Source organism: Mustela erminea, chromosome 16 (assembly GCF_009829155.1).
Source record: "Mustela erminea isolate mMusErm1 chromosome 16, mMusErm1.Pri, whole genome shotgun sequence".
NCBI lineage: Eukaryota > Metazoa > Chordata > Mammalia > Carnivora > Mustelidae > Mustela > Mustela erminea.
This window is the reverse complement of record NC_045629.1, coordinates 47,441,084-47,465,155: the sequence shown is the minus strand read 5'-3', so window position 1 is coordinate 47,465,155 and position 24,072 is coordinate 47,441,084. Positions and strand designations below refer to the sequence as shown.

The 24,072-nt window shown below is 48.2% G+C and overlaps 1 protein-coding gene across 4 annotated transcripts; it reads right to left on the bottom strand.

Moving 5' to 3' along the window:
• Positions 1-517: 517 nt before the first annotated feature.
• On the bottom strand, positions 518-8,346 carry OSR2 (odd-skipped related transciption factor 2). 4 transcript variants are annotated; one of them, XM_032316635.1, is made up of 7 exons: positions 8,115-8,203; positions 5,317-5,447; positions 4,633-5,225; positions 4,149-4,312; positions 3,270-4,038; positions 2,112-2,211; positions 519-1,348 (listed from the first exon to the last, which is right to left on the bottom strand). In XM_032316635.1, exons 2-7 carry the CDS (start codon positions 5,320-5,322, stop codon positions 1,166-1,168), a joined length of 1,815 nt encoding a protein of 604 aa, XP_032172526.1. In that variant the 5' UTR covers positions 5,323-5,447; positions 8,115-8,203; the 3' UTR covers positions 519-1,165. The 4 variants fall into 4 exon arrangements, with proteins under 4 accessions (XP_032172527.1, XP_032172526.1, XP_032172529.1 ...); XM_032316636.1 differs by having other exon boundaries at positions 518-1,266; positions 5,317-8,208; XM_032316638.1 differs by lacking the exons at positions 4,149-4,312; positions 4,633-5,225; positions 5,317-5,447 and having other exon boundaries at positions 531-1,348; positions 8,115-8,346.
• Positions 8,347-24,072: the final 15,726 nt, after the last annotated feature.

Sequence of the window (24,072 nt, the reverse complement as noted above, 5' to 3'; positions counted from 1 at the left end):
GGGAAAGGTTGAAATGCCTCAGAAGATTATTATATGCTTGCCATGAGCTCTATACAGAGTACCTATACTTCTGGCATTTTCCCAGGGGTCGAAGGCCAACCAGTGACAAGAGACTTTGCAAGTGACCCAACTCACTTTGCTTTGCAGAGAAAGCTGAACCTTCTAGAAGAAAGCATCTCTATCCTAGGAAAAAAATATTTTCACAGCTAAGTAGTTCCTCTTTTCTCCTCTTAACTGCCATCTTCTGAAGGTTGTACCTTCCTGCATTCTTCTATAGGAGGATTATTAGGCTTCTCTCCTGAAACCAGGATAAAGTCACTGTCTATAGTGCTAAATTATAGTGTTCAAAGTCTAATGGTAAGAGAAGTTGTCCATCGTAAACTTTGACACTGGGTCAGGGACTTTTCTCACCTTGTGCTTTCAGGCAGGGCAGTCTTGGAGTTGGGTGCTATTAACAATGATCATTATATTGTTTTTATCTGAAGGAATAATCCACAAAGAATTAGAATAAACAAAGGAGAATAAAACCTTAAGGGTATCAATTTTAATATCTTCGAAAAACAAAAATTCCAATTCCAAACCATCTAATTCCAAAATGCCACAATACAGAGAGGGAAGAGCTGAAGCTTCAGTAAAAGAATTGTGAAAAGTCTTACTTTAAAAACTTAGGGATAGAGAACACCCTCTATACTGAATATTTTGGAGGTATCCTATTCTTCCAGAACCCAGAGGAGAAGCAGCAGTTAAATAGCAAGACACTTTTGCAGAAATATTGAAACAAACAAGAAGGAGTTTTATTTTGGAAATACACTCTTTAAAGATAAATTTGGCTTCCATTTTCCATATCTAGGTGCATCCAACAAGATACAAAAACAAACAAAACAACAAAACAAAGACCCACGACATTATGTACAGAGCTCTAAAATGAGCTGTGAATATCTACAAGAACTAGCATATGCTCTTTGTGAAGGGATGTACTTGTGTGGCTTTCTACAGTTCTCAGTCCTCGAGAAGAAGGGTTAACTCCCCGGGGCTGCAGGTAGGGCTGCAGCAGGGGAAGAGCTGGGGTCTGTAAGGGGTTGGGGGGTGCAACCCCTGGGTGAGAGGCGTGGAGAGGTGTCTGGGGAGGGGAGCAGCGGCGGCATGGGACACATCCTGGGCTTCTCTAGAAGTCCTGCCGCGGGGTGTGAGTCAGGCTGTGCCGCCGCAGATCACAGTTTCGCCTGAACACTTTGCCGCACTGCTCGCAGCTGTAGGGCTTGATGTCTGTATGGGTGAGAAGGTGAGTTTTCAGATTACTTCTCTGATTAAAGGTTCTTCCACATGTGGGACATTTGTGTGGAGATTCCTGTTCAGATGTGAAGCAAGCAAAGGATTAATCCTTCACACCACCACCGCACCCTTCTCAATAGTTTCTGTCTTATCGGTATCACAAGCGTTAACATAACACGCGCACGACAACAAAAGAGGGGACTTGCAGGAACAAATCTGGCTCCTAATCCTCCAATCGCGAAAACACACGCGCAGGCACACACAGGGGCCCCCGATTACACTGATAACTGCTGGTGGCCACCCCGGTGGGCTTTGTGATTTCCAGGTCTTTACATTTCATCACCGTGTCACAGGCAGGAAAAGGAGGAAGGAAAAACTCTAATCCTCTCTTAAGGAACGACATTCTCCCGGGCAATAAGGCTTCTCTTTGCTGGAAAATTAAACTATTCCTCAATGTTCAGAAAACTACAAATTATGAGGCCCCTGGGAGAAAGAGCATATGGGATTTCACCATGCCTCCATTATCAAAATTACCTTTATTTCCTCCCAAAAGCTTTAAATGCAGGGCAGATCAGATGGGGGAAAAATTAATTCTAAAATTAGGATTTAGAATACAGAGAATGGTCTTTTCTTTAAGAAAAATATAATCATGTTTTGTGTTAAGTAAGATTAAATTTGGGGGGGATTATAAAAAAGTTGAGTGCTGTTTTCCCCACCTAGAAAACTAAATCTAAACAGAGCCTTTTAAGAGAAAGAGTCTGCCATGAAACACCTTCGTAAGGAGAAAAAAATCATAAAATGAAACCAGCCATTGTCTTTAAACAAGAAAACAAACTTACCTGCATATGTAAAGTTTTGTGAACTGCTAGAGTTCTAGACTGACAAAATCCTTTCCCACACTCCTGACATTTGAAAGGTTTTTCTTTGGAATGGATATACCTGTAAATCAATATAAGGTTTCATTGAAATGGTTTTATGACCACGGTGAGGAGTTTCTTTTGACAGTTACTCAAGAGGAAGTCGTGAAAAGACAAAAGAAACGGGAGTCCCATTATTTATGTTTTCAGATTGTGTTTTTTTCCCCCTGTGTAATTCTGTTTATGGTTAACCTCAACTAACAGATTCTTCCAAACATTCACCGAAGGCTGGCTTTATCTACACTTGATCGCCCTCTCTGGCTGTATTCTGGAGCTCAAAATCCTGCTGAATGTGTCCTTCCTGGTCTCTTCAGCTTTCTTTGGTACTTAAACTGGTCAAATCAGGACGTTAGGCAAGGTGGAATTCAGGGCAACTGATTTTTAGCAAATCCCTAAATAGCCAAGGAAGATCCCAACCGAAGTTCTAACCCTATGGAACAGCAGGCAGAGTCCAGAGAGAAGATAAACCAGCCCTTCTCCTGGGAGGTTTTCACCCGATGAAAACACTTACATTATAGTATTTCTTCAGTTGCCGTTTAGGAATGCAGAGTTTAAGGTCGTGGAAGGGTTGTGGGGAGCTGTTTCTAAATTCAGTGATCTCAAGACCCTCATAAATAAAATAAAATAAAGTTTGCCTTGGCAGGCTCTGGGGTGCACCTGGGGGTGGGGAGATAGTGAAGGGAGGGAACCCAGTGAAGGTGGCCTGAGAACATTAGAAATGGTCTGACTGCAACCTGGACTAATACCCACCATGGAGAGGTCTTTGGGGTCCCTGGGCTGTACCATCTCCACCTCCCCAACAGCAACTGGGAGAAAACTGGGAAACAGATCTCAGGACCAAGGCTAACCCACAAGATTGCAACTGTCCAAGGATGAGAAAAGGCCCTCCCGCATTCCAAACAAGGACTCCGGTAAGAGACAGCGGAGGAAAAAGGTAAATGTTCGGGATTAGTTGTAGCTGGCCGGGGAGGGCCTTTGGGGATATATTCTAGGGGAATATATTGGGTAATGTCTCTCAGGACTCAGTACTCTGGACAAAGTCGTTTTCCCTTCCAAGGCCAACCTATTTCCCCACCTCACCTGTGATCCCGCAGGTGATCTTGCCTCCGGAAGGCCTTGTGGCAGATGTCACACGTGTATGGCCTCTCATCCGTGTGGGTCCTCTCGTGGATGAGCAAGTTGTAGGATTTGGTAAAGTGTCTGCCGCAAAACTTGCAGATAAACTCTTTTTTCGTTTTGGAGGGCAACCTCCCTCGGGAAGGCTTTCTGTCCGGAGTCAATTTACTGAGCCCTGAGATGGGGCTACCCAGCCCCGGGCTCAGCTTGGTCAGGTCTCCCATCTTAGGGGGATCCTCTTGCGTGGCGGCCACCGCCAAGTTGGCAAAGTCAAAACGGGGCCGATCCTTGTGCAGGGCTGGGAGGACGTGGGCAATGGCTCCCTGCTTGGGGTGGAAGAGGTGGGTGGTAAAGGGCAGAGCCGGGAAAGGGAATCGCGCGTCCACGAGGCCCTGCGCCGCCGCCATCTCGGTGATGGTGGAGCGGGTGATCTCGTGCACGTTGGGGTACCCCAGTGTCCAGTGGTTCATGTGCATGGTCTGCACGGCGCTGAGACCGTACAGGCCCTGCAGGTGGTCCACCGCGGCGGGGAAGGTGTTCACGGCCTGCAGGAAGGAGTAATTGGTGAGCTGCAGCGACGGGTGTAGCGGGATGGGCGCCGGCAGGGCCTTGCTCCCCATTCTCCCCGCGGTTGGGGGGCGGAGGGAACCGCCCCTTTCTTCCAGGACTCGGAGGCAGGTGGGCGTGGGGCTCCGGTGAAAACCCAGAGAGGCAACAGCACGCAGAGCGAACCCTAAAAATGGCAGGGGACGAGAGGGAGAGTTGTGACTATTATCTAAGCCCCCTCGGCCCACCCTTTGGCGCCAGCAAGGGTTACCACACCTTCCTTCAAAGTCTTCCTCCCCACTCTACTCCAGGGTCCCCAAAAGGAGTGGTGAGGGAACAGCAGAGTGCGTGCCAGGCGAGTCAGCACCGAGCTCGGCCCCGGGGCCAGGGTGTCAGACGCGGCAGGAAGTGGCCTTCTGGCGAGCGGGTGCCCCGCACCCCAGCAGCCTTTATGTGGGCGCCTACAGGAAGGTCGGAATGCCAGCACGCAAGGAACGGGAGAAAGAAAGGTGGGTGGTGGGGGGGCGGGGGAGGAGTCGTGCAGCAGAGGCAGCACCAGCTTCACCCCAACCACCCCACCCTGTGCGGAGAAGCTCGGGCAAACCCGACGGCCAGCCGAGACACCAGCACCCGCAGGCCTGCGGCTGAGTCTCTGTTGCCGGGGCGCTTCCGAGCTCCCAGGGGAACAACGTGGAGGGTCCCTCCTAGCCCCGTGCGGCTGCTCCTCCTGCAGCGCCCCCAGCCCACTGCCCTGCCCCGCGGTCGCCTTTCCCGCGCTTACCCCCGCCGCGCCGCGGGTGCCGCAGCGCAGCCCCCATGCGCTCTGCGCTGCAGGGCCCTCGGGCCCTCGGAGGGGCCAGTCTCGCCCCGCGCTGACCTCGGAGGTTTTCTTTTTCCTTCCTCTGCCTCAGTCCCATTTATCAGCGGTGACGGGCCACAGGAAAGAAAAGTGACACCTCGGGGGCCGGGTTCAGCCTGGAATTGCCCCCTCCTCCTTCCCAGGGGCCGTTCCCTCCCACCCCCCACCAAGATCCCTTCCAGATGGTTCAGGCTCCCAGGGGGTGAGTTGCGGTGGTGTGGAATAGGGGTGGGTGGGCGGAGAACCTCCCTGAGGCCCGAACCCCTTCTCCCAGACTGAGTGCCAAGCTCTCGGGAGGCCGGAGCGGTTTCCCAGCCTGGCATTAGGAGCGGCTCCTGCACCGGCGAGGCCTCCGGGGAAGAACAGAGAGGAGTGGAGGGGCGAGTAGGCGCCCTGAGGAGGCACAGGAAAGGGGCAGCCGGGGAGCCACAGCGATCGTTCGAGGAGGTACAGTGCGTCTTTGACCGCCAGGAGGAGGGTCGTTTATCTGCTCGGAGACGTGGGCGGCCTGGGGCCTAAGCACCGTGCAAGCACTCGCATCTCTCTGCCCCCCAAATAACAACAGAGAGGTCTGATTTCAGACCCAGGTTCCCCAGGACACCTCACCTGCATTCAGGGTGGGCCCACCTTTGCCCACTTCAGCTGCCTTTTAGCAATGGTTCTGCCAGCTCTGCGGACCTGGGCCTTGCCTCTGAGGGCAGCTCCCCAGGTGCGGGACTCACAGCTAAGTGCTTTCCCTGGAAAGGGGGCCGGCAGGCCGGTTAGAGCCAACGACCTTTCAGCCTAGCTTTTGAACCCAGCGGGAAGGTGGGAAAGTTTGTCCAGTCTCTAACCCTCATCACCTACCCCTTTAGTTGTCTGAATCTTCTATAGGGTGCTGTGAAGTGTTGCCCGGGGCTCCTAGGGCTGACTTGGGGGACCGCGCTAATGACACAGCGCTCTGACAAGGCAGAATTTTGTCCTCTCAGTGAGGCTCACACCTTCTCTCCCTCCTCTTCTGTTTGGAATGCTCAGAGACAGGGATTTATTAATGAACCGCTTCTGCCTAGTGGTATTTGGTCTGGGAGTTCAGACTGGGAGTTAATGAGAGGTGTGTAACAGTCAGAGGGGCTCAGTCAGACCATTCAACCGAAACTGTAAACCTCCATTAGTAATAAACTTTCCCACCACAAATCACGATTCATTTTTGTTCAGTGGCAACCCTCAAGCCCTCCTAGAAAGGCAGGAAAAAAAGGTACCAACATTCCTGGTAATCTATCTGATTATTCCCTCTTCCATCAAAATAGTAAGTTATGCTTTTATTTCCTTCTTTTTGTGTAATGAGGATTTTCCAGAGAGTCAAAATATTATCTTCTCCCTAGAGTTAAAAAGTGGTCTCCCTCATAGAGAGGAAGCTGAAATTAATATTTGGGTATATTCCCAGACTAGATTTCTTAGAAATAAATACAGGAGGCAAAGTATGACTCCTACCTCTGTTATGAGGGGATTGGGCAGGGAGGGTGTCAATTGGAGGAATATCCCACCTGTGATTTCCATTTTACGTGCACAAAGTGAAATCTGCCCTAAACGTTACATGTTAATTCTGCCAGCAGAAAGTTGAATGCCATCTCCCTTCCCTTTTCTTCAAATGGTTTATAACACAAAAATTAGCAACTCTATTACAGTTCAGCTCAAGGTGGCACAAAAGTGTATCTCATAGTAAGTTTTCATTTTAATTTGCAGGACAGAGATCTTCTTCATAGAAGAACAGCAAATCCTTGGTGACTTCAACCCTTTTAGAAATAGAACAACTCTAAATATTCACCAAACACTTTTGCCATAAATAATTACAGAATTTAGATTTCCACTCTTCCACTGAGTTGCTGGAAATGTATGTCAAAAGATATTTTAAGTCCATGCAAAAGATCTAAAGTACTTTCGTTTTGTCTAGAGTTGAGCATGTAATTCCCACACTGAGTTTCAGGCAATAACAGCGGTCATCATCCTTTGCTGTCAATTCTCCACTACCCCTTTTCCGACCATTGGTTACTTTTAATTTTACAAAGAAAGAACCAATGAAGACATTAATATTTCGGTGGAACTGAGACTAGTTTTCTCTCATCAGTCTTCTTCATAGGGATTTCCAGGCATGTACAGAGGTTTTGTAAAATTTAGTTCACTGGTTGTCAACAAGTTAAAAAAAAAAAAAGTGTACATAACTAATTTCAGTTCAGTGAAGCTTTCAAAACATTGAAAAAAAAAGGTACGCGGTAATTTGATAGAGTCTTGCTCTTTGGTAATGCTGTTATTACACTGAGTTATCTAAAAATAATATACAGTCAGGGGTCATCTGCTAAAACCTGTAATTGGTGTGAGAGAAATGACTGATGGATCCATAGACTCGCTGAATTTCAGCCCAAGCCACAGTGGAATTTTGCATAAATCCCAGCGAAAGTCTTAGTAGATCTAAGGAGATCATTTAAAAAGTAATAATGATGGCCAGCTTGGATCAGGTGAACAGAGGAAAACGGCCGCGAAGTTCCTGCCCCTTCGCAGCGCCTCTGCCTTCCCAAGGAGTTAATTAAATTAAGATGCCTTCCGCATAATCTGGGTTCTGTTTCTCTCAGCTCCCTCGCTCCCCCTGCGTGAGTAATTTTCTTGTTCTGCTCGGGACTGCAGTTCGTTCAGCAGAGAAAGTAGCTGTCTGTGCCGTTTCGCTGCGGGAAACGCCAACCCTCTTTTGTTCTCTGCTAACAGGTAGGGAGACAGATCTCGCGCTCCCTCCACAAACACCTTTTTCTCCCTCCTTCCTGCAACCACCAGTTCTTTCTCTGTAGCACTTACTCGAGAATCTAAGAGTTTAAACCCCAGGGGAATTTGCCTTCTGCATCCCACCCCCCCTCGCCCTAGGTCTGGAGGGTGGGAGGGGGAAATCAAAAGGCCAGCAACAAGGTTGAAGAAATTACCTATGTCTGAACTATTATTACTTCCTTCTTGAAACGCGCCGGCTAGGCAGGCAGTGTGAGCCCCGGCGCGTTGGCGCTGCGTTGCGCTGCCACGGCTGCCCCGGGACGGGTGGACCAGGAATACTACGGCCCGTCGGAAACACCACGGGATCAGGGGGTTTCATCTCAGCATACGTCGATCAGCTTTTATAAGAAGCCTTGCTGAATGCTTAGATTAAATGTCGCAAAACAAAACTAAAAACAGCACATAAAAGTGTGTCCTTAAGTGTTAGGCGGGAGTGGAGCGCGGGGGATCCGATACAGTGAGAAACACAATGCCCCAAGATTGCATCCGTACGATTTCTTTTCACAATTTCTGAACGTGCGGCACGCCTGACCGAGAATCTGAGTGTCCCCTGCACCCCCTGCACCCTTTCTTCCTTAAGGCGGCTGCAGCTCCTTCCCAGAGCGGACACTCACCTCCCTCTGAAGGGTCCGCCCGGGCCGCGCCGATCAGACCCGGCCCAGGTGGTGAGGCGCGGAGCTCGGAAAGGTCATTGGGTCCACGCGGGGCAAACTTCTTTTTCCGAGCGGAATCCCGGGAGCCGCGGACATGATCTGGAGGACGGCGAGCAGCAAAAGCGAGAGCGGATCCCAGCCTTCGTTCGGGTCCTTGGACGTGGAGTTGGTAAAGCTCGGGGGTTGTTGGAGCCGAAGCTCAGCGCTCGCCCGGAACCCCGCGCCTCCGCGAGCCTCTCGCCGCCGACTCCGGGTAAGGTCGGAGCCCGCAGTCTCGCAGGGCCATCACCCTCCAGCAGCGAGCGCTCCGAGCTCTGTCCCCGCCCGCGTCCCTCCCCAGGCTGCTCGCGGCCAGGAGTCCCGGGCTTTAGTAGCAGCCCCGCCTCCCCTTCGCGCGGGCGTCCAGCGGCAGCGCGGGGCCCACGGAGCCTGGCTCCGCCTCCGCGCCCGGCGCCCGCTAATGGTCCACTCTGTTTACTTGTGTTTGGATAGCAACTGAGTCTTAAAGGCACAGGTTTCCTCGAGGTTTCCCTGCTCCAGAGATGAGCCGAAGGTGACTCAGTTCAAAATTCACACATAAGCAAAGCCCACCCCCTTTTCCTTCTCGGTGCCACTTTTCCTTATACTGTTAGAAACTGAACAGCGGGTTCTCTGCTTCCTGAGATCCTGCAGAGAAACCCAAAGAGCATTTTGTAGTCTTATTTGACGCTCTCGCCAGCTTAATTTCCACATCTTAACACGTTTAATATAACCGTCTTTTTCGTACAGTAAAGTCAATCAGTGCTAGACTGGATTCTCCAAAATGTATCACATTTCCCTCAATTTTAAATACAGCTTTGTACATACTTTTTGTCAATTATGACTATATCTGCAGTCTGCTTTTGTTTGCTGTTTTCAAAACGAAGTTTGTTTTTAGAGGTGACAATTGACTAATTCCGTAATTACTGCAAAGACATACTTGGGATGCCCCCAGAAGAAATTTCTTCCAACATTTAAGGTTTAATCAGTCAAGGTACATTTTATAAGCACTAAACCAACTTGGTCAAAGGGTGGGCATCTGCAACCCATTGGCAAACAATAAAGACTCCATCTGGAATGGGTGAAGAACAGTCATTTTAAAATTTTAGGAAAATTCTCTTGTAGCTTCTTAAACATGTTCATCTTCATTCCCAGCCCAAAACAAAAAACAAAAACAAAAACAAAAAAGAAACACTTCATTGTTCAGTCTCGAGGAAAGGTAATCGAATTTAGTGTAGATACATTTTACAGGTTCTTCTAAAGGCTTGGTCCTGTGTGAGTCTAACTGCAGAACGCACTTCAGCTATGCTGTAAGTAGGGTGATCAAGTGACAGAAAGGGAATGACACACTCATTTAACAGCCTCTTTCCAGATGAGATCTGAGAGAACAACATTGAGCAAAACGCCCTTCGTCCCAGACGAGTCACTAGAGGGGATTTGCGTTAACCCCTGGCAAGTTCACACTTTGAGGGGCGCAAATCTTCCAGCCAAAATGCTGTACAATATAAGTGTTCCGTCAAAGATGGTTTTGGATGTGCAGCCCCAAAGGACAATTAAAATAATCTCATCATGCGGGGGTAGTGGATGAATATAAGCAGAAGACTAAAACTTGTCAAAAGGTTAACCAGTGACTGCTGAGCCAAGCAGAAGCTATGAGATATTATTTTATTAATATACAATTCCTTCTATTTTACGTATGCCCAGATGGATAGAATTTTTCGTTCCTTTGGTAAAAGGTAATCCAGGGATTGTAGATCCTTTTTTCCTTTCTTTCTAATTTCAGTTCTGGAAGGTTAAAAAGTGACCTTGGGATGGAGACCCTAGTCTTTAATATATTTCAGTATTTAAATGCTTAAAAAGCAGATTTGACAAACAGAATGGAAGTAGCAGAATGCCTAAGAGTTCAGGGGTTTCAAAAAACAAAACAAAACAGGTTTTCCCTAGTGGGTTCTATAGGGGTGCTTTCATTTCAGCGCTCAGTCCTGAGCTCCAACTACCGGGATGCCTGTGGTCCCCTCTCTCTAACCACCTCATTCCTTCCGCAGCTTTTCTCAATTTGGAAAATTTGGAGGGAACTTTCTCTTCTTTCAGATCCCTAGGACACACACTCGCGGGGTGGTGACCTGAAGAGTGTTTCTACGCTTCGTATTTCCTCTTCCAAAGTGGAAGCAACTCCCCAGCGGCAGGTTTCACACCTTCCCACCCTGTACGTGTGTGCGCGAGGAACCGTCTGCTTTTCCTGCGGGGTGGACATAATTTCTAACCACGCACGATCTGCACCCTCTTTCCGCAAACCTTCTGAGCCCAGGTTTTTTCATAAACGTGTTTGCCTCGCCCACCCCCGCTTGCCAAGGTCCACAGTGGAGTCTGGGCTACGTTGGCCCGAGGGCTGCTGTTGAAAGGTAGGAAAGAGTCCACAAGTTCGGGCTTTGGGGTGGGTAGCACCTCTGCAGCCTCCAGGCCCGCAACCCGGCAGGTGCGCGCCTCAGGCCCGGACGGAGCCTGAAGCTGAGATCCTCGCGGCACTGCACGCAGGGCTTTCCCCGGCCACCTTCGCACCCACCTCGGGCGGGCCCTTGAGTTTCTCCAGGCTCAGCCCCGGCGAGCCCCTTGCTCACCCCGGCGGCTAGAGCGCACTCATTGTGGCGCCCACCCAGGAGCAGCCTCACCCGCCGGACTCCCCCAGAGACAACGCTCCGCTGGAAAGATAGGCCACCCGGCCCACGGCGAGTTGTGGGGTCCGGGTGTGTGGAGAGGGAAATCCTGGGAGCCTATAGCGGCCCAGTTGCTGCCGGGGATCTGCATCTCTGCTGCAGCCGTCCCACTCCCTCCGCGCACCCCCGGGAGCTGCGCCCCCGCTTCACTCTGACATTTCCGCGGCCACGGTCATCTGCTGTCCTCGCTCTGAGTTCTGGGTTTTCGACACCAAGGACACTTCCAGGGAAATGGCTAACAGACTGACGAGAGGCGCGGGAACAGTTGCTGTTCCAACCCGAACTGCCGAAAGTTTCCGCCCCCGGAGGACGGGGTGAAGGCCCGAGAGAGGAAACGCAGAGCTGGAGGAGGAGGGGTCCGACAGAGTAGGCCCCTCTAGCCCGCGCCCTGGCCCACCCAGGAGGCTCTGCCAGTTAAGCAACGAGCAGGTGTCAGACAACAGGCTTCTTGCAGATGATTCCGAATCTCTCCCACTCTGCGCACTGCGGTTATCCCAAAAATGTTTACCCTTTCAGACACAAATGATGAAAACCCCATCTTTTTCTCCAGGGATTTCAGCTGCCATTATTTCTGAGGGCTTGCCTCCCTTTTCCCTAGCCTTCCTCAGGCTCTTTAGGGAGGGGACCCTGTGCATTTGAACCTCCGGCACGGTTTGCCGCTTTTCCTAGATCCCGGAGGAGCTAGAAGCCCAGCTCTTCTCTGGGCGTGTGTGCTGCAGGCCCGGAGTAGAGACGAGGCCCGCGAAAACCTAGAGGAGGATCGCGGGCACTGGTCTCAGAACTGAGGGTGTGGAACAGGAACCAAAAGACTAAGAATTTTATCTTTTAGAAAAGTATGTTCCAGTGGGCGCGGTACGCTGGGATGGGATGGGAAAGCGCGGCCGCGGGAAGAGCCGCAGCGCCCCCTGGAGGCAAGTGCCGAGCACTACCCGGCGCAGGCGCCGGGGGCAGTCACAGGCAGCCGGCTTCGCGTTGTGGGTGCTTAGCCATTCAGCTACCCCGCGGGCGGTTGGATTCCTTCACCTCCACCTGGGCCCCTTTGCTGCGGATGAAGAGTCCTAAGCGCTGCAGGGTTGCTGGAGAGAAGGCCTTGGCCTGCTGTCAGGGCCAACAAGCCCCTCTACCTCCACCGTTGGGGCCTTGATGTGCCCTCCACCCCACCCCCACAGCGACTGCTTGCCTGGCGGAATTTTCCAAGGCGAGTTTTCGGGCTCATCGCGCCGTTCCGGGAGACTCTGGCTTTTGCGAGGCAGGGAAAGACCCCAGTTCTGACCCCGGCGCAGGGAGTTCGAGAGCGGTCCGGCGCTCATGAGCTCAGATTCCAGTAGATTCCAAGGCCTCGGACACTGTCCCTGTGGGAGAGGCAAGAGAGGTTTCTCTGGGGGCCGTGTTAGGAAAGCTGACCCACCCCCCTACTACTTACGCTTCCTCCTACCCCATCATTTGAAGCCCTGTCGGGAATGGGTCTCCTGGACCGGCCATGCTCTCCTTAAGCCCGAAAGCGAGAAGAGGCGTCTGGCAAGGCGCCTGGATAGCGCGCGAGCCTTGCGGGGGCGGAGCGGTGGGGGGACCTGAGGACCCCCTCGCCGCCTCCAGCCATCCAATCCCTGGGCCCAGCCACCTCCTGAATGGACCCAGGCGGCTCAGCCTCAGGCACCAGAGGCCGGCCCAGCCTTGCGGGGCTCTTCTCTGGCTGCAGGAGGGCGAGGGATGCGTACTGGGCTCACTGGCGCTCTCCTGGCGCCTGTGCACCGCTGGGCTTCACTCAGCGGGAGGCCGCAGGGCCCTTCCAGCCACCAACTTGCGTGGCAGCACGGGGGGCAGCTGCCTGCGAAGGCCTTAGACCGGGTCGGAAGGTTAGCTGTGGGGCCACAGCTGAGGTGGGCAAGCCAAGGGACAGACCCTCCTGGAAGCCTTGGTCCCTTCGGTGTTTGGCTTTCCCGAGGGGCGAAGCAGCAAGGCCCAGCGCGGAGTCCAGGCCGCCCCGCGATCCACCGCCCCTCTAGAGTCGCGTGATATTGCGAAGGCCCTGGCGCTGGAGAACTGCTCCGCGTCTTCAGGCTGCGCGGAGTCCGGAGAGGTGTCGTAGGCGGAGGCGGCGGTGGCTGGCAGAGGCCGGCAGCAGCGCGTGCTGGCACTGGCACGTGCTGGGCGCGAGTGGAGCTCCAAGGCCCTGAGGCAGGCGCCTCCAGCCAAGGGCACCGGCTTAGGCTCCCAGGATAGCAGGGACAGGGCGCTCTCCGCTCTGGGGGACGCCCCCACCCCCGCGTCCCCTGGAAGCGGATCTCCTGCAGTTCGCCTCGAAAGAGAAAGCCAGGTCAAGTCGTATGCTTCCGAAGGACAGCTTTGACTTCAAGGTGATTTTCTAACGGAGCCCGTTGGTGTTCGTGACTAAGGGACGTAAGCATCGGAGGACAAGACCCAGGAGCTTCCTAGGAGGGAAGACCCTGTGGCTGGTGCTCCTCTGGGACATCTCTGGGTGGGACATCTCCACCCACCTAACGTGGGACTGTCCCAGCCCTCAAATTCCGTCCAAAAAAGATCCTCAGGAAAGACTAGGACAGAATCTGCAAACCTATTCTTGTTAGGCTTTGACTTAAAAAGCAAACAAACAAGCAAACTTACCTGCCAACGCTTTAACATTAAGAAAACTCACATGAAAATCTTGATTTCTAATTCCTATGCGATAGTGAGCGAGCTGGAGCCTAGCAGCTGTGCTCTCGGTTCTCTACCGTCTGTTTTTTAAAACGTCTTGGATTGCCTTTGAGTTTCCTATACTCGCCGCAAAGGTCGTTTCTAGGGATCGGTCTAGGTGACTGTCAAGAACAGCAATTCCTAAAGTGTGGTCCAATAACATCAGCAACATCTGGAAACTTGTTAGAATGCAGATTCCCTGGCCCCACTTACTGAATCAGGAACCCTGAGAGTGGGGTCTGGCGATCTGTTTGGACAAGCCCATCAGGTAATTCTGATGCATGCCGAAGTTTGAGAACAACTGACTTAGATCAAATTGACATTTGGGGGGTATTGCAGGCATGGGGAATTTATCTTTCCTTCTCTTCTTCCACTCTCTCTCCTTGCCTTCATTTCCCTTTCCATCAGAGACTGACCTAGGGCAGCTAATTCATTCATTCTATCATTCATTCATTCATTCATTGGCTCTCATTCATCCATTACCTCCCGAGTCCTCAGGGTTGTGATGAGTCACTTGATCTAGGCGTGAACCCTCCCTTCAAAGAGTTGGGTCTGGATACATTGGCAAAGCGAGGGAGAAAAAGTAGTACAGGTGTCTTCCCATTTCATGGCCAGTTTTTAAATTTTTTGTTATTGTGTTTTATTTTTTATTGTTATTGTGATTATAACTAATATTGGAATTGATGTGATTTCAAGAAATGTCCCTGTTAGAGACCACTCAGGAGCATTGCACCTTATTTTAGTTTCTCACTTTTTGGGACTCCCCACTCTTTCCCTCGCCCAGTATTCTTGAGGTAGTATTCTCTTTTTACTATCACCACTGCCTAGTGATTCGTGAGTCTGCAGCATACGCTTCCTCTCACACCTTGACACACTGCCCACACCCTCCCGTGTCCTGCCTGGACTAGGTCAGAGTGCCTGACGCGGGCAGAGATAAGGGAGTGTCACAATCGGCAGGATCGTGTCTGGACCTGGGCTGGAAGTTTCTGTGCCTTTGGATTTCCCGGAGGCTGTATGGGACGCTCTTAGGACAGCTGAAACAGACACGAAAGTTCTGCTCACGGAATCTGCACGCACTCTAACTCGTTGCCTTATTGCCTCCTGGGATCCCCAGCTGCCCAGCTTCCAAAGAGCAGGTGTCCCCGGGGCGTTGACAGAGTGATCCTCAACCTGCGGATTTGTCACCTGAAGACTGAGTCAAATCCCATTACCTTTCACTTGGGAATATAAGTATCTTCTATTCCCCGGTCCCACCCCCATGTATCTAAAAATCCGAATGAAGCCGGCACTTTGTAGTTTTCTTATGCCAAATTAACCTCCCTTAAACTTTCACTTTGCACTTTCTCTCTAGAACGTTGACTTGAACTTCTGTTCTTAGCCAGGTAAAGAGCCACCTCGACTGGAGCATTTGTTGTACTCCCCCATCCTCCTCCTCCTCCCCACCCCCACGGGAGATTTTCTGGTTGTGGTCTGTGAGAACAGTAGAAGGCGCTTTGCCTTAGAGGCAGTGGCAGGTCTCTAAAAAACTGGGTCTAACTAGAAGCCTCTTGTCTATTTTTAGATTCAGGAAAAAAAAAAAAGTTTCATTTTAGTAAGCCAATGCAGGGAAGCCACTGAAAATACACAAAAAAATGCATATATTGACCTAAGTCATAAATTCTGTAAGGGTACTCAGCTCCATTGTGACAAAGTCTGCTATTTTAATGTGTCCTTTTCTTATGGGGATTTTCAAAGTATAAAATGTATAGTGGTCAGGAACATGATAATCTCTTTACAACCTGTGATCATATTTCTTAACAGGATTTTGCTTTCCAGTGCAGATGGCTTGACATAGTAACATTCAAAGCAGTCATTACTTAGTTAGGAAATGCCAAGGCCAATATTTGAATGCAGATACAAGTTTTAACAAAGGAAAATGTATATCCCTGTAGCTGTTTCTGTGAATATTCCCCAGAGGATTAATACACTATTTTTTAATCTAATCCAATTCAGTAAACTTTAAAAAGACTGTGAGGTGCCAGCTCATAAGGCACATAGAATTCCTTGTCACCAAATACTTTTGAGTGTCTGCTATGGACCGGGTTCTAAGCAATTGTGTTACTGTTTGAGACCCTGAATTTCATCCTGACCCCGGGGGGTGGGGCAAAGACAAGAAAGGTGGGATTTTAAGGTTGGTTTCCTCTGGTTTGCTAGATTGTTAAAGTATTTGTACTTAATAGCAATCTTTAAAACATTTATTGAACATTCTCTTACATTTTTAGATCATTTTTACAAGTCAAGGAGAGAAAATCAGTATTTAAGCCAGCTCATTTATTGGAAAATGAATGCCAGCACAGCCTTAACTTTTGGTTTTCCAATTGGAAGACCTTAATATCATGACAACATTTTACAATAATGTTATTTCCATCAGGTGATAATTTAGCTGTAGATTCCTTATGATTGGTGACCATTGGTTCACTCAAGCCTGTTTTTGTAGATTCCTTATGATTGGTGACCATTGGTTTACTCAAGCCTGTTTTCACATCCTGACTCTGTAAGGAGCCATGAAACACTTCTTCTGGCACCCTTGTTGGAAGGAGGAGTAAAGGAAGCGGCAGACAGCTAGGTTGACCCCAACCTCAATGTTTCTTGGGAGAAATTAAAGTGGTATCAGCTCAGATGCAGCTCGCTTCAGAGAATCCAAATCTCATAAGGAACAATGAGCTCTATTATCTTTGCTTCTAAGCTCAAAATTTAGATAACGTCAATGGATCTGGAGACACGTGGATGTGAGAAGTGGAGAGGCTCCATTCTATTCGTACCCCATGCTTTGTGTCACAATGAGTTGTCACACTGCCTGTCTTAGCTGCATACTCCATTTCACAGTGCCTAACCCCTCTTCCTATGTCCTCCGCAGCCCATGCCTGGCAAACGGGCCTGCCTCCAGGAATCAGTCTGGGTGGATGCTATGATGTCAGGACACCAGGCAGCAGCATTTCTAACATGTGTTAGACCACGGTTGCCTTTTCCTTTCCCTGGAAAAGTACACAAAGTGCAAGTTGTCTCCCAGGCCATGAGGCACACATCCAAATGCCCTACGTGGTGGGCCCACCCAGGCCCAGGAGAGTGTGGAAGAGAACACGAGTGTGTCATATGGGTGTGTTCACCAGTTCTGCTCCCCTCTGTCTCAGCCTTGACCACATTCTTTTGACAGGCCATATGGCCTGGGAGTGACCTGGAATATATTAGGAGCACTGACTTGTAGAACCCTTGCAGAGCAAGGGAGCAATGGCAGAGTGGGATTTTAGACTTGTTAGTTCATTTAACCTGTTTTATTTATTGGGGATATTTAGTATAGTAGGACCTGAGATTGGTGCTGGGGATATATCAATGAATAAGGAGACAGACAACTAAACAGGTAGTTATGATATAGTATGAATCAGAAAACCTGGATCCAAGGTCCCTAATTAATAGTTTATTGTCTTGGGGAAGTCTTGCCGCTTGTTGGAGCCTCAGTTCCTGAATCTGCTAATTAAAAATACTCTGGGGGTAAAATGACAAGGGTATCTATCCGTGCTGCAAGAAGTTGTGATTCTCTCTTATCTATTAACATGAACTGACCTCATCAGCCCCAAATTATTCTTCAAACCCCTCCAAGGACTTGGAAAGGAGACCAAGGGGAAGAAATTTGACCCAGTGCCTAGTATCCAGTGGTCAAGAGTACAAAAATTAAGTCACTGCCCCAAGTATTTCAAGAGAAAAAGTCATCTGTCTTTACAGGAAGATTTTACCAAAAGAAATTTTCACTGTTTACTGAAAAGAGTGAATACTGTCCTATTACATTTTATTGTACTCTGTTGTTTCATTTCATTGCAATTAAAGAATACATGCAGTAGATCTACAAGGAGTAGATTTTTTTTAGGCTTCAAAGCTACTATTTTGGAGGTTTTCTCTAGTGAAACAATGATGCAATTAATTCGGGGATGTCATTGACATGAAATCTTGAGGGGAAGGAAATGGTATCAGGATACAATTGAATTGTGAGTATGTGAAAATCTAAAGTAACAGAGGTTTAAACAACAGAGAAGTTAATTTTTTTTTTAGATTTATTTATTCATTGATTTGACAGAGAGAGAAAGATCACAAGTAGGGAGAGAGGCAGGCAGAGAGAGAGAGAGGGAAGCAGGCTCCCCGCTGAGCAGAGAGCCTGATGTGGGGCTCCATCCCAGGACCCTGAATTGTGACCTGAGCTGAAGGCAGAGACTTTAACCCACTGAGCCACCCAGATACCCCAAGAAGTTAAATTTTTTCAAAAGATTTTATTTTTTGGAGCACCTGGGTGGCTGAGTCAGTTAAGTGTCTGCCTTTGGCTCAAGTCATGATCCCAGATCCTGGGATGGAGCCCCACATTGGGCTCTCAGCACAGCGGGGAGTCTGTATCTCCCTTTCCCTCTGCCTGCTGCTTTGCCTGCTTCTTCTCTCTTTCTCTCTCTCTGTGTGTGTGTGTGTGTGAAATAAATAAATAAAACTTAAAAAAAATTGTTTTAAAGTAATCTCTACACCCAATGTGGGGCTCGAACTCTCCACCCCAAAATCAAGAGTCTCATGCTCTACTGAGCGAGCCAGCCACATGCCCCACCAACAGAGAAGTTAATTTATCTCCCACATAAACATAGGCAAGCCAGAGTCAATATGGTGGCTAGCTCCTTGATTAGCAGGTATTTAGACTCCTTCTATCTTGTTGTTCCACTAACCTGAAGAAATGATTTTCACCTTGTAGTCCAAAATCATTGCATTCCAGCCAGGAGCAAAGAGGGAGGCATGAAGGTCAAGTACCATTTCTTTAAGGAGATTCTACAGAAACCAAATCCTAGACACATAGCCAACCCAGCTGCAAGGGAGGCTGGGAAATGAAATCTTTATTCTGGGTGGCTGTGTGCCCCTGCGAAAATGCAGGCTTCTACTACTAAAGAAGAAGAGGACAGATATTGGGGTGGATTGCCACAGGATGTCTAGGACTGGTATTTGATTATATATGTTGTTTTCTATGTGTTGGTACCATAAATATTGCCATTGGTTCTGAACGGGGTTCATTATCCCCTTTGTCACTTTTCTGGTTTTTAGCACTATGTGGGGTGGCAAGATCCTCTTTTGGAACAGCTCAGCGTGTCATCACTACTTTCTGAATTGTGGCTATTGGTGTGTGACTTTCTACTTAGAGTGGGGAGGTGTGAACAAAGACAGTGGGAGACACAAATTGTCAGGACTTGTCTGTGGATAACCTTGTTGTGTATTGTGATGAATACCACTGGGACCCCATGGCAGCATTCTCTTTATGGGATAGGTCCTGAGGGTTCAGGCAGGCCATGGGAGTGGGGCTTTACAGGAATACTTCTTCTTCTTTTTTTTTTTTTTTTTGTATTGGAACATGGAATGAGAAATGAGGAGAGCATACTAGAGGAAAAGTGGGAGCCTTGGATTCTTCTTGGCCCTGTCACCCTGTAAAGCAGGCCTGGGGGTGGGGGTGGGGGCAACTGTAGAAGCCAGGATCTGGCTTCTAACAGCCTGAGCACCCAGAGGCTGCTGCAAAAATGTGTAGCTCAGAGTGAAAACTACAAGCGGACACCACCACCACCACCCCGCCCCCTCCAGCCAATACAACAGAGAGGTTCCTCCACAGCTGTAGCCTGCAGACAATCTCCAAAGAGAAGTGTGGGGAGACTTACTTACCATTTAAAATTGTCCCGGGGGAACCTCTCTGCCTAGTGGACTTTACTTCTGAGCCTTACCCTGTGGTAATGCTTCCAGGCCTGGTTCTCCCCTCCAAGCCTAAGAGAATACTTACCATCACATGCAGCTGTCCGGGTGTGGGAGGAGGGGGGCAGGAGGGGACTCTGGATCCCCATTCTGACCTGGGGTCTCCCTTCAGGATGCTGCTTGACTTGGGGCAAGTCTGGGCATGGATGGAGGTTACATGCAGAGCATTAACACCAGTGTGTGGCGAGAAGGATTCTTTCTCTGCAGAAACATCTGGAGTGACACCGAGGACATACTTATACACATTTACACGAGCCTCAGGGGATTCCCATGCCTGAGAGCACTGCCTAGATAGTTCCTATTACACATTTATTTCCTTAAAGGAGGTATTTTTTATTCTATCCTGTAATTCTATTCCTTTGGCTCCCCACCCTGCTAAAAAGGAAAAGAACATACAGTCCAAACAATTTTTAAAACCAAGGTTTTTTTTTCCCTCCAAATAGTAAATGTGCCCAATTCGTGCAGCTTTCACACACATCTGTAAGCTATGACTTGTTTATACCAGCCCTTACAATATTTTAAAAATAAAGTATAATGTTTTTCGGTTCTGTATACAATAGCATTTTCTTTTATCAACCCCCCACATACAAATGTATTTACCCCTTTTTAGGTGTAATTACATGTCTAAATAGTATGTACACAATTGGTATATAGGCAGGACATGTATGTTTTATAGCAAACATACCAAAAGGATGTAAGAGACTCATGTTGATTCTTTACAATACAGTTACTAATAACCTGCAGATTTAGAAAAGGCCACCTAAGTCGGTTTGACCCTCTTCTATCTCTGTGCTGGGGTTAGAGGATTTAGGACCATGGATGAGAAATTGTTTTAGACACAACTTCATTTTACCCACAGGGCCTCAGAGGCCCAGGAGGAAAGATATTTTCTCGAGCTAGCTGACTTTTCCATGGCCTAGAGCTGGGACTCCTGGTTTCAGAAGGGGCTTCTTTCTGTTTTACTTCATAGTCTCGTCTAGGTTGGAGCTGCAGTTTCCCTTCAAGGGAAAAATGTTGACTTGAGCCCAGCAGCCTGCCGTGCCACGTCAGGAGTCTCTGAGTCCCGGGACTCCAGCCCCAGCCAACCTCCAGACTTAGCTGTTCCAAGGGTGGTTGGAGGACAGGCAGCCTTGGCCTCACCTGGGGGCTGATTAGACATGCAGCCTGACCTACTGAATGAGAATGTTAACAAGATCCCTAAGTGATTTCCCTGTAGATTAAATTTGGGAAAAAATTTAAATGTCTGTTAAATGTCTCTACTGCCAGATTGTCCTTAAAGACTTGTTTGATCATTTTCCTCTGATCCCTGGGGAACCAATAACGACTTCCTATTGCTTATCTGTTTCTATGCCAAATGTTTTAAAGGTCCAGTCTTGTACAGTTTTCTTGGCCGTATACTTGACTTTCTCTATAGATGGATCTGAGAATCTAGATATTTAAACATCTTTCCAGGTGACTAGCCTTCATGGGTCCTTAAATTGGCTGTTTGGGAATGATTGATCCAAAATGTTGCTTTAGCATAACTTAGAATAGGAAAATCCTGGAAACCCGCAAGCACTTACCTATGCTACCTTATTTTTCTTAGAAGCCAAATCATAAAAACTGTTTCTCTTCTGACCATATTTTTTGCCCCCGCCACCCCCAATTCTTTGTTAATCATTGCTAATATGAGTGAATTCTCCTGGATACCCATTCTGACATCCGGTCATGGGTTGGTCTGGCTGTTTTATCTGCTATCCCAGTGATCCCTGGGATTGATGTGGCCCATCTGGTTTGCTAAAGGCAAGTCTCCCCCTCGTTCATCGTTCCATTCAAGTCCCTTCTGGAGCTGTGCTTTGGTCAAAAGGAACAACATTCTCTGAGTGAGTCAAGGCTAACTCAATTAGAGAGCTCCAACTTTTACAGAAAAGAAAGCACTTAACCACGGTTCCCAGCTCTTAGGCGAACAGATTCCGGAAAAGGAGATTGTTGTATATTCTAGAGCATAATCTATTTCCGTGTTACTGTTTTTATTCTGAGGGCTCTTCTCTTGCAAGGCAATGCTTTAAGGGCAGGGCCAGTCAACAGAGTTTTCTGTATGTAGAAAAGATTGTTACCAAACCCTGTGCCTCTCTGCCTGTTCACTGTTACTTCATTACAATGGTGATGTGATCTGCTGAGTATCTGGGCTTACCACTGACCACACCAGAGGCCTGGGCATTATTTGCTCAAATGCTTTTGCCCTCCTCCTCCCCTCTCTTTTTCCCTAAGTTAAATGTGTGTAAGATGGAGCAGGCTGGGGCAGGGTTGGGATGGGGGTGGTGAGTCTACTGAGTACAAAGTGTACTTTTTCAACTTTGTGCTACTTCCATAAAGTAGACTTTATGAGCTGTATGCTTGCATTTTTGTTTTCTGACTTATTGTTCTCTATCCTACAATTATTCTATTAATTTGATAGTATATGGTTTCAGCCAAACATTTGTTCCAAATGCTGCCAGAGGAAGGGGAAGTTTCCAGGGAAAACCCTGCTCAGGAACCTTCTGAAGCAACCAGAACTTTGTCAACCTACTGCACCATCTCCTCGGGGGGGCCTTCGGGAGTTGAATGGGGTCAATGGTGGGACCTAGGCTCAGCTCATTGCAAGATACCCAGTCTCTCTGTGACAAGGCGCATATACAGGCAATTCTGTAACTGGCTCAGCGGCATAAACACGGGTCAGACAGAAGCAGTGGGTTAGGAACCAGATCTGGGTGTTGAGAAATGAAGTACAAAAACTTGTGGGGTCAGCTCCTTTTCCCTTGGGCTGAGTTTTCCTTCAGGCAACGCATGGGCTGATTCACCCCAGAATGACATGCACATTCCACTCAAGAAGTCTGCTTTTGTAATTCCCTGGGGATTTTCATGAGTATAGAGGTCACTGTCTCTGACAATTAAGCTTTAAAGTTAATTCCCAAGATAAATAGAGCAAATTGACACCACTTTGGTCGTAATTTTTCTTTCTTCAAACTCTAAAAGACAACAGCAAACCAGCTGCCAGCCTTGGTTCCTGGAAATTCAAGAAATATAAGGCATTTTTATTTTCTACCTTTCTAAACGAAGCAGTTTAGGGTCGTCAGAAACAACAAAAACCCTGTAAACATCTTAATTCTACAATTTTGTTTGCATCTCTGAGAGGACAGAGAATCATTGTTTCTACTCTTTTATTTTTTTTTTTTTTAAGCTTCATAAGTAGTGGTTTCTTTTTAAGCTAGAATGATAGAGAGTTGTAATCTTTTTAATTCAGACCTTGCAGCAGAAAAGCCGGGCTTACTTGTGAGCTGTGTTATTCAGTTGCACACTGCATGGAACAGGGAAAGTAAATAACCGAACACATACTTTATAATTACACGCAGGGGGAATTTAGAACCGCAGTGGCGGGAATGGAGTTGGGGGGCCTAGGCCGGCAGCTGCAGTTTCTGGCTTCTCTCTCACATGCTGAGGGCACGGGAGAGAGAACAGGGACCTGGAGGCCCTAGCAGGAACCCCAGTAGCGAGGGGAGTTGAGGTGCACCAGGCAGAAAAATGAAGGGTCTGTCACTCTGGGCCTCAGCTAGCAGGAAAATAATTAGGATTTATAGGATAAGATGTGAGCCAACGCAGGAACTCTAGAGATTTACTCTACCATTTTCTAGACAGTGTTTGGGACACCTCAAGATTTTAATAATTTTGCTGAGGAAAAAAGATTCCATTGTCATGTGTGCTTGAGATAAGTTGTAGGCTAGATCTCCTACTGGAGAATCAAAACTCCCATTAGCACAGCCAGAGCTCGGAACCCCAGTCCTATAGTTAAACCCATCTGCTTAATCTGGTCTTCCCCACCTCTACTTGATTTCTAAAGTTCCTTTATTTCAGCTACAAAGTTCTACAGGTTCCTGTTGAGCAAGCACTTTCTACTTTTTAAGCTAGTCCATCGGATGGCAGGGGAAATTGTGATAATTAATTCCGACTTTCAAACTAGGATTCTAACACGCTCAACAAGTATAATATTTGATTATTCTCATTGTCTATGCAAACTAAGGCCAGTACAATTTAACTGTACCAACCTGATCTTTTAACCATGGTGTGTTACTCATGAACTGTGTGACCCTGGGTACTCACTTCCCCTCAGTCTCCCCAGTTCTGATGTTTGACTTAAAAAATCTTCTCTGGCTCTACCACTCGTCTGTGTGCAGGAATATGGCTTATAATTCTTTTCTAATAGTTCATCCAGGTATTAAACCCTTCCTCACTCATTCCTCTACAGAATCTGTTCATTGGAAAAATAGTGCCAGTTATAGAAAAATCGTTGGAAAACCAAGGAGAGGAAAAAAAAGAATGGTGTTTGGTTAACGAATACTTACTGCATGCCAGACACTGTTCGAAGAGCTTCACTTGTGTTACTAGCTCAAGGCCAAATCACACCACCCCACACTGCTCTGTAAATGCAGGAATCGACAAAGGCCACTTTTAACTAGTCAGAGGTGGAACAAATATTAACTCTATCTAGCTGTTCTTGAGGGACCAAGCAAACAAGCAACCAACCAATCCTTCATTCCCCCAATCTTTTCAAAGGTGTATTCCAAAGCACACGCATTGCAATTATCTTGCTTTTCACAACTTCCAAGGTTCTGCGTGTGTGCGTGTGTGTGTTCAAGCAGGATTCTGCAGGTTATCTGCAGTGTGCTGTAAACCCAGGCATT

What these genes read in the sequence shown, in the direction of transcription:
- OSR2 (XM_032316635.1), bottom strand. An exon ending in GATCACCTGCGGGATCACAG is followed by an intron (nt 2,212 to 3,269) that starts GTGAGGTGGGGA and finishes ATTGATTTACAG; the next exon opens with GTATATCCATTCCAAAGAAA. An exon ending in ACAAAACTTTACATATGCAG is followed by an intron (nt 1,349 to 2,111) that starts GTAAGTTTGTTT and finishes ACATCTGAACAG; the next exon opens with GAATCTCCACACAAATGTCC.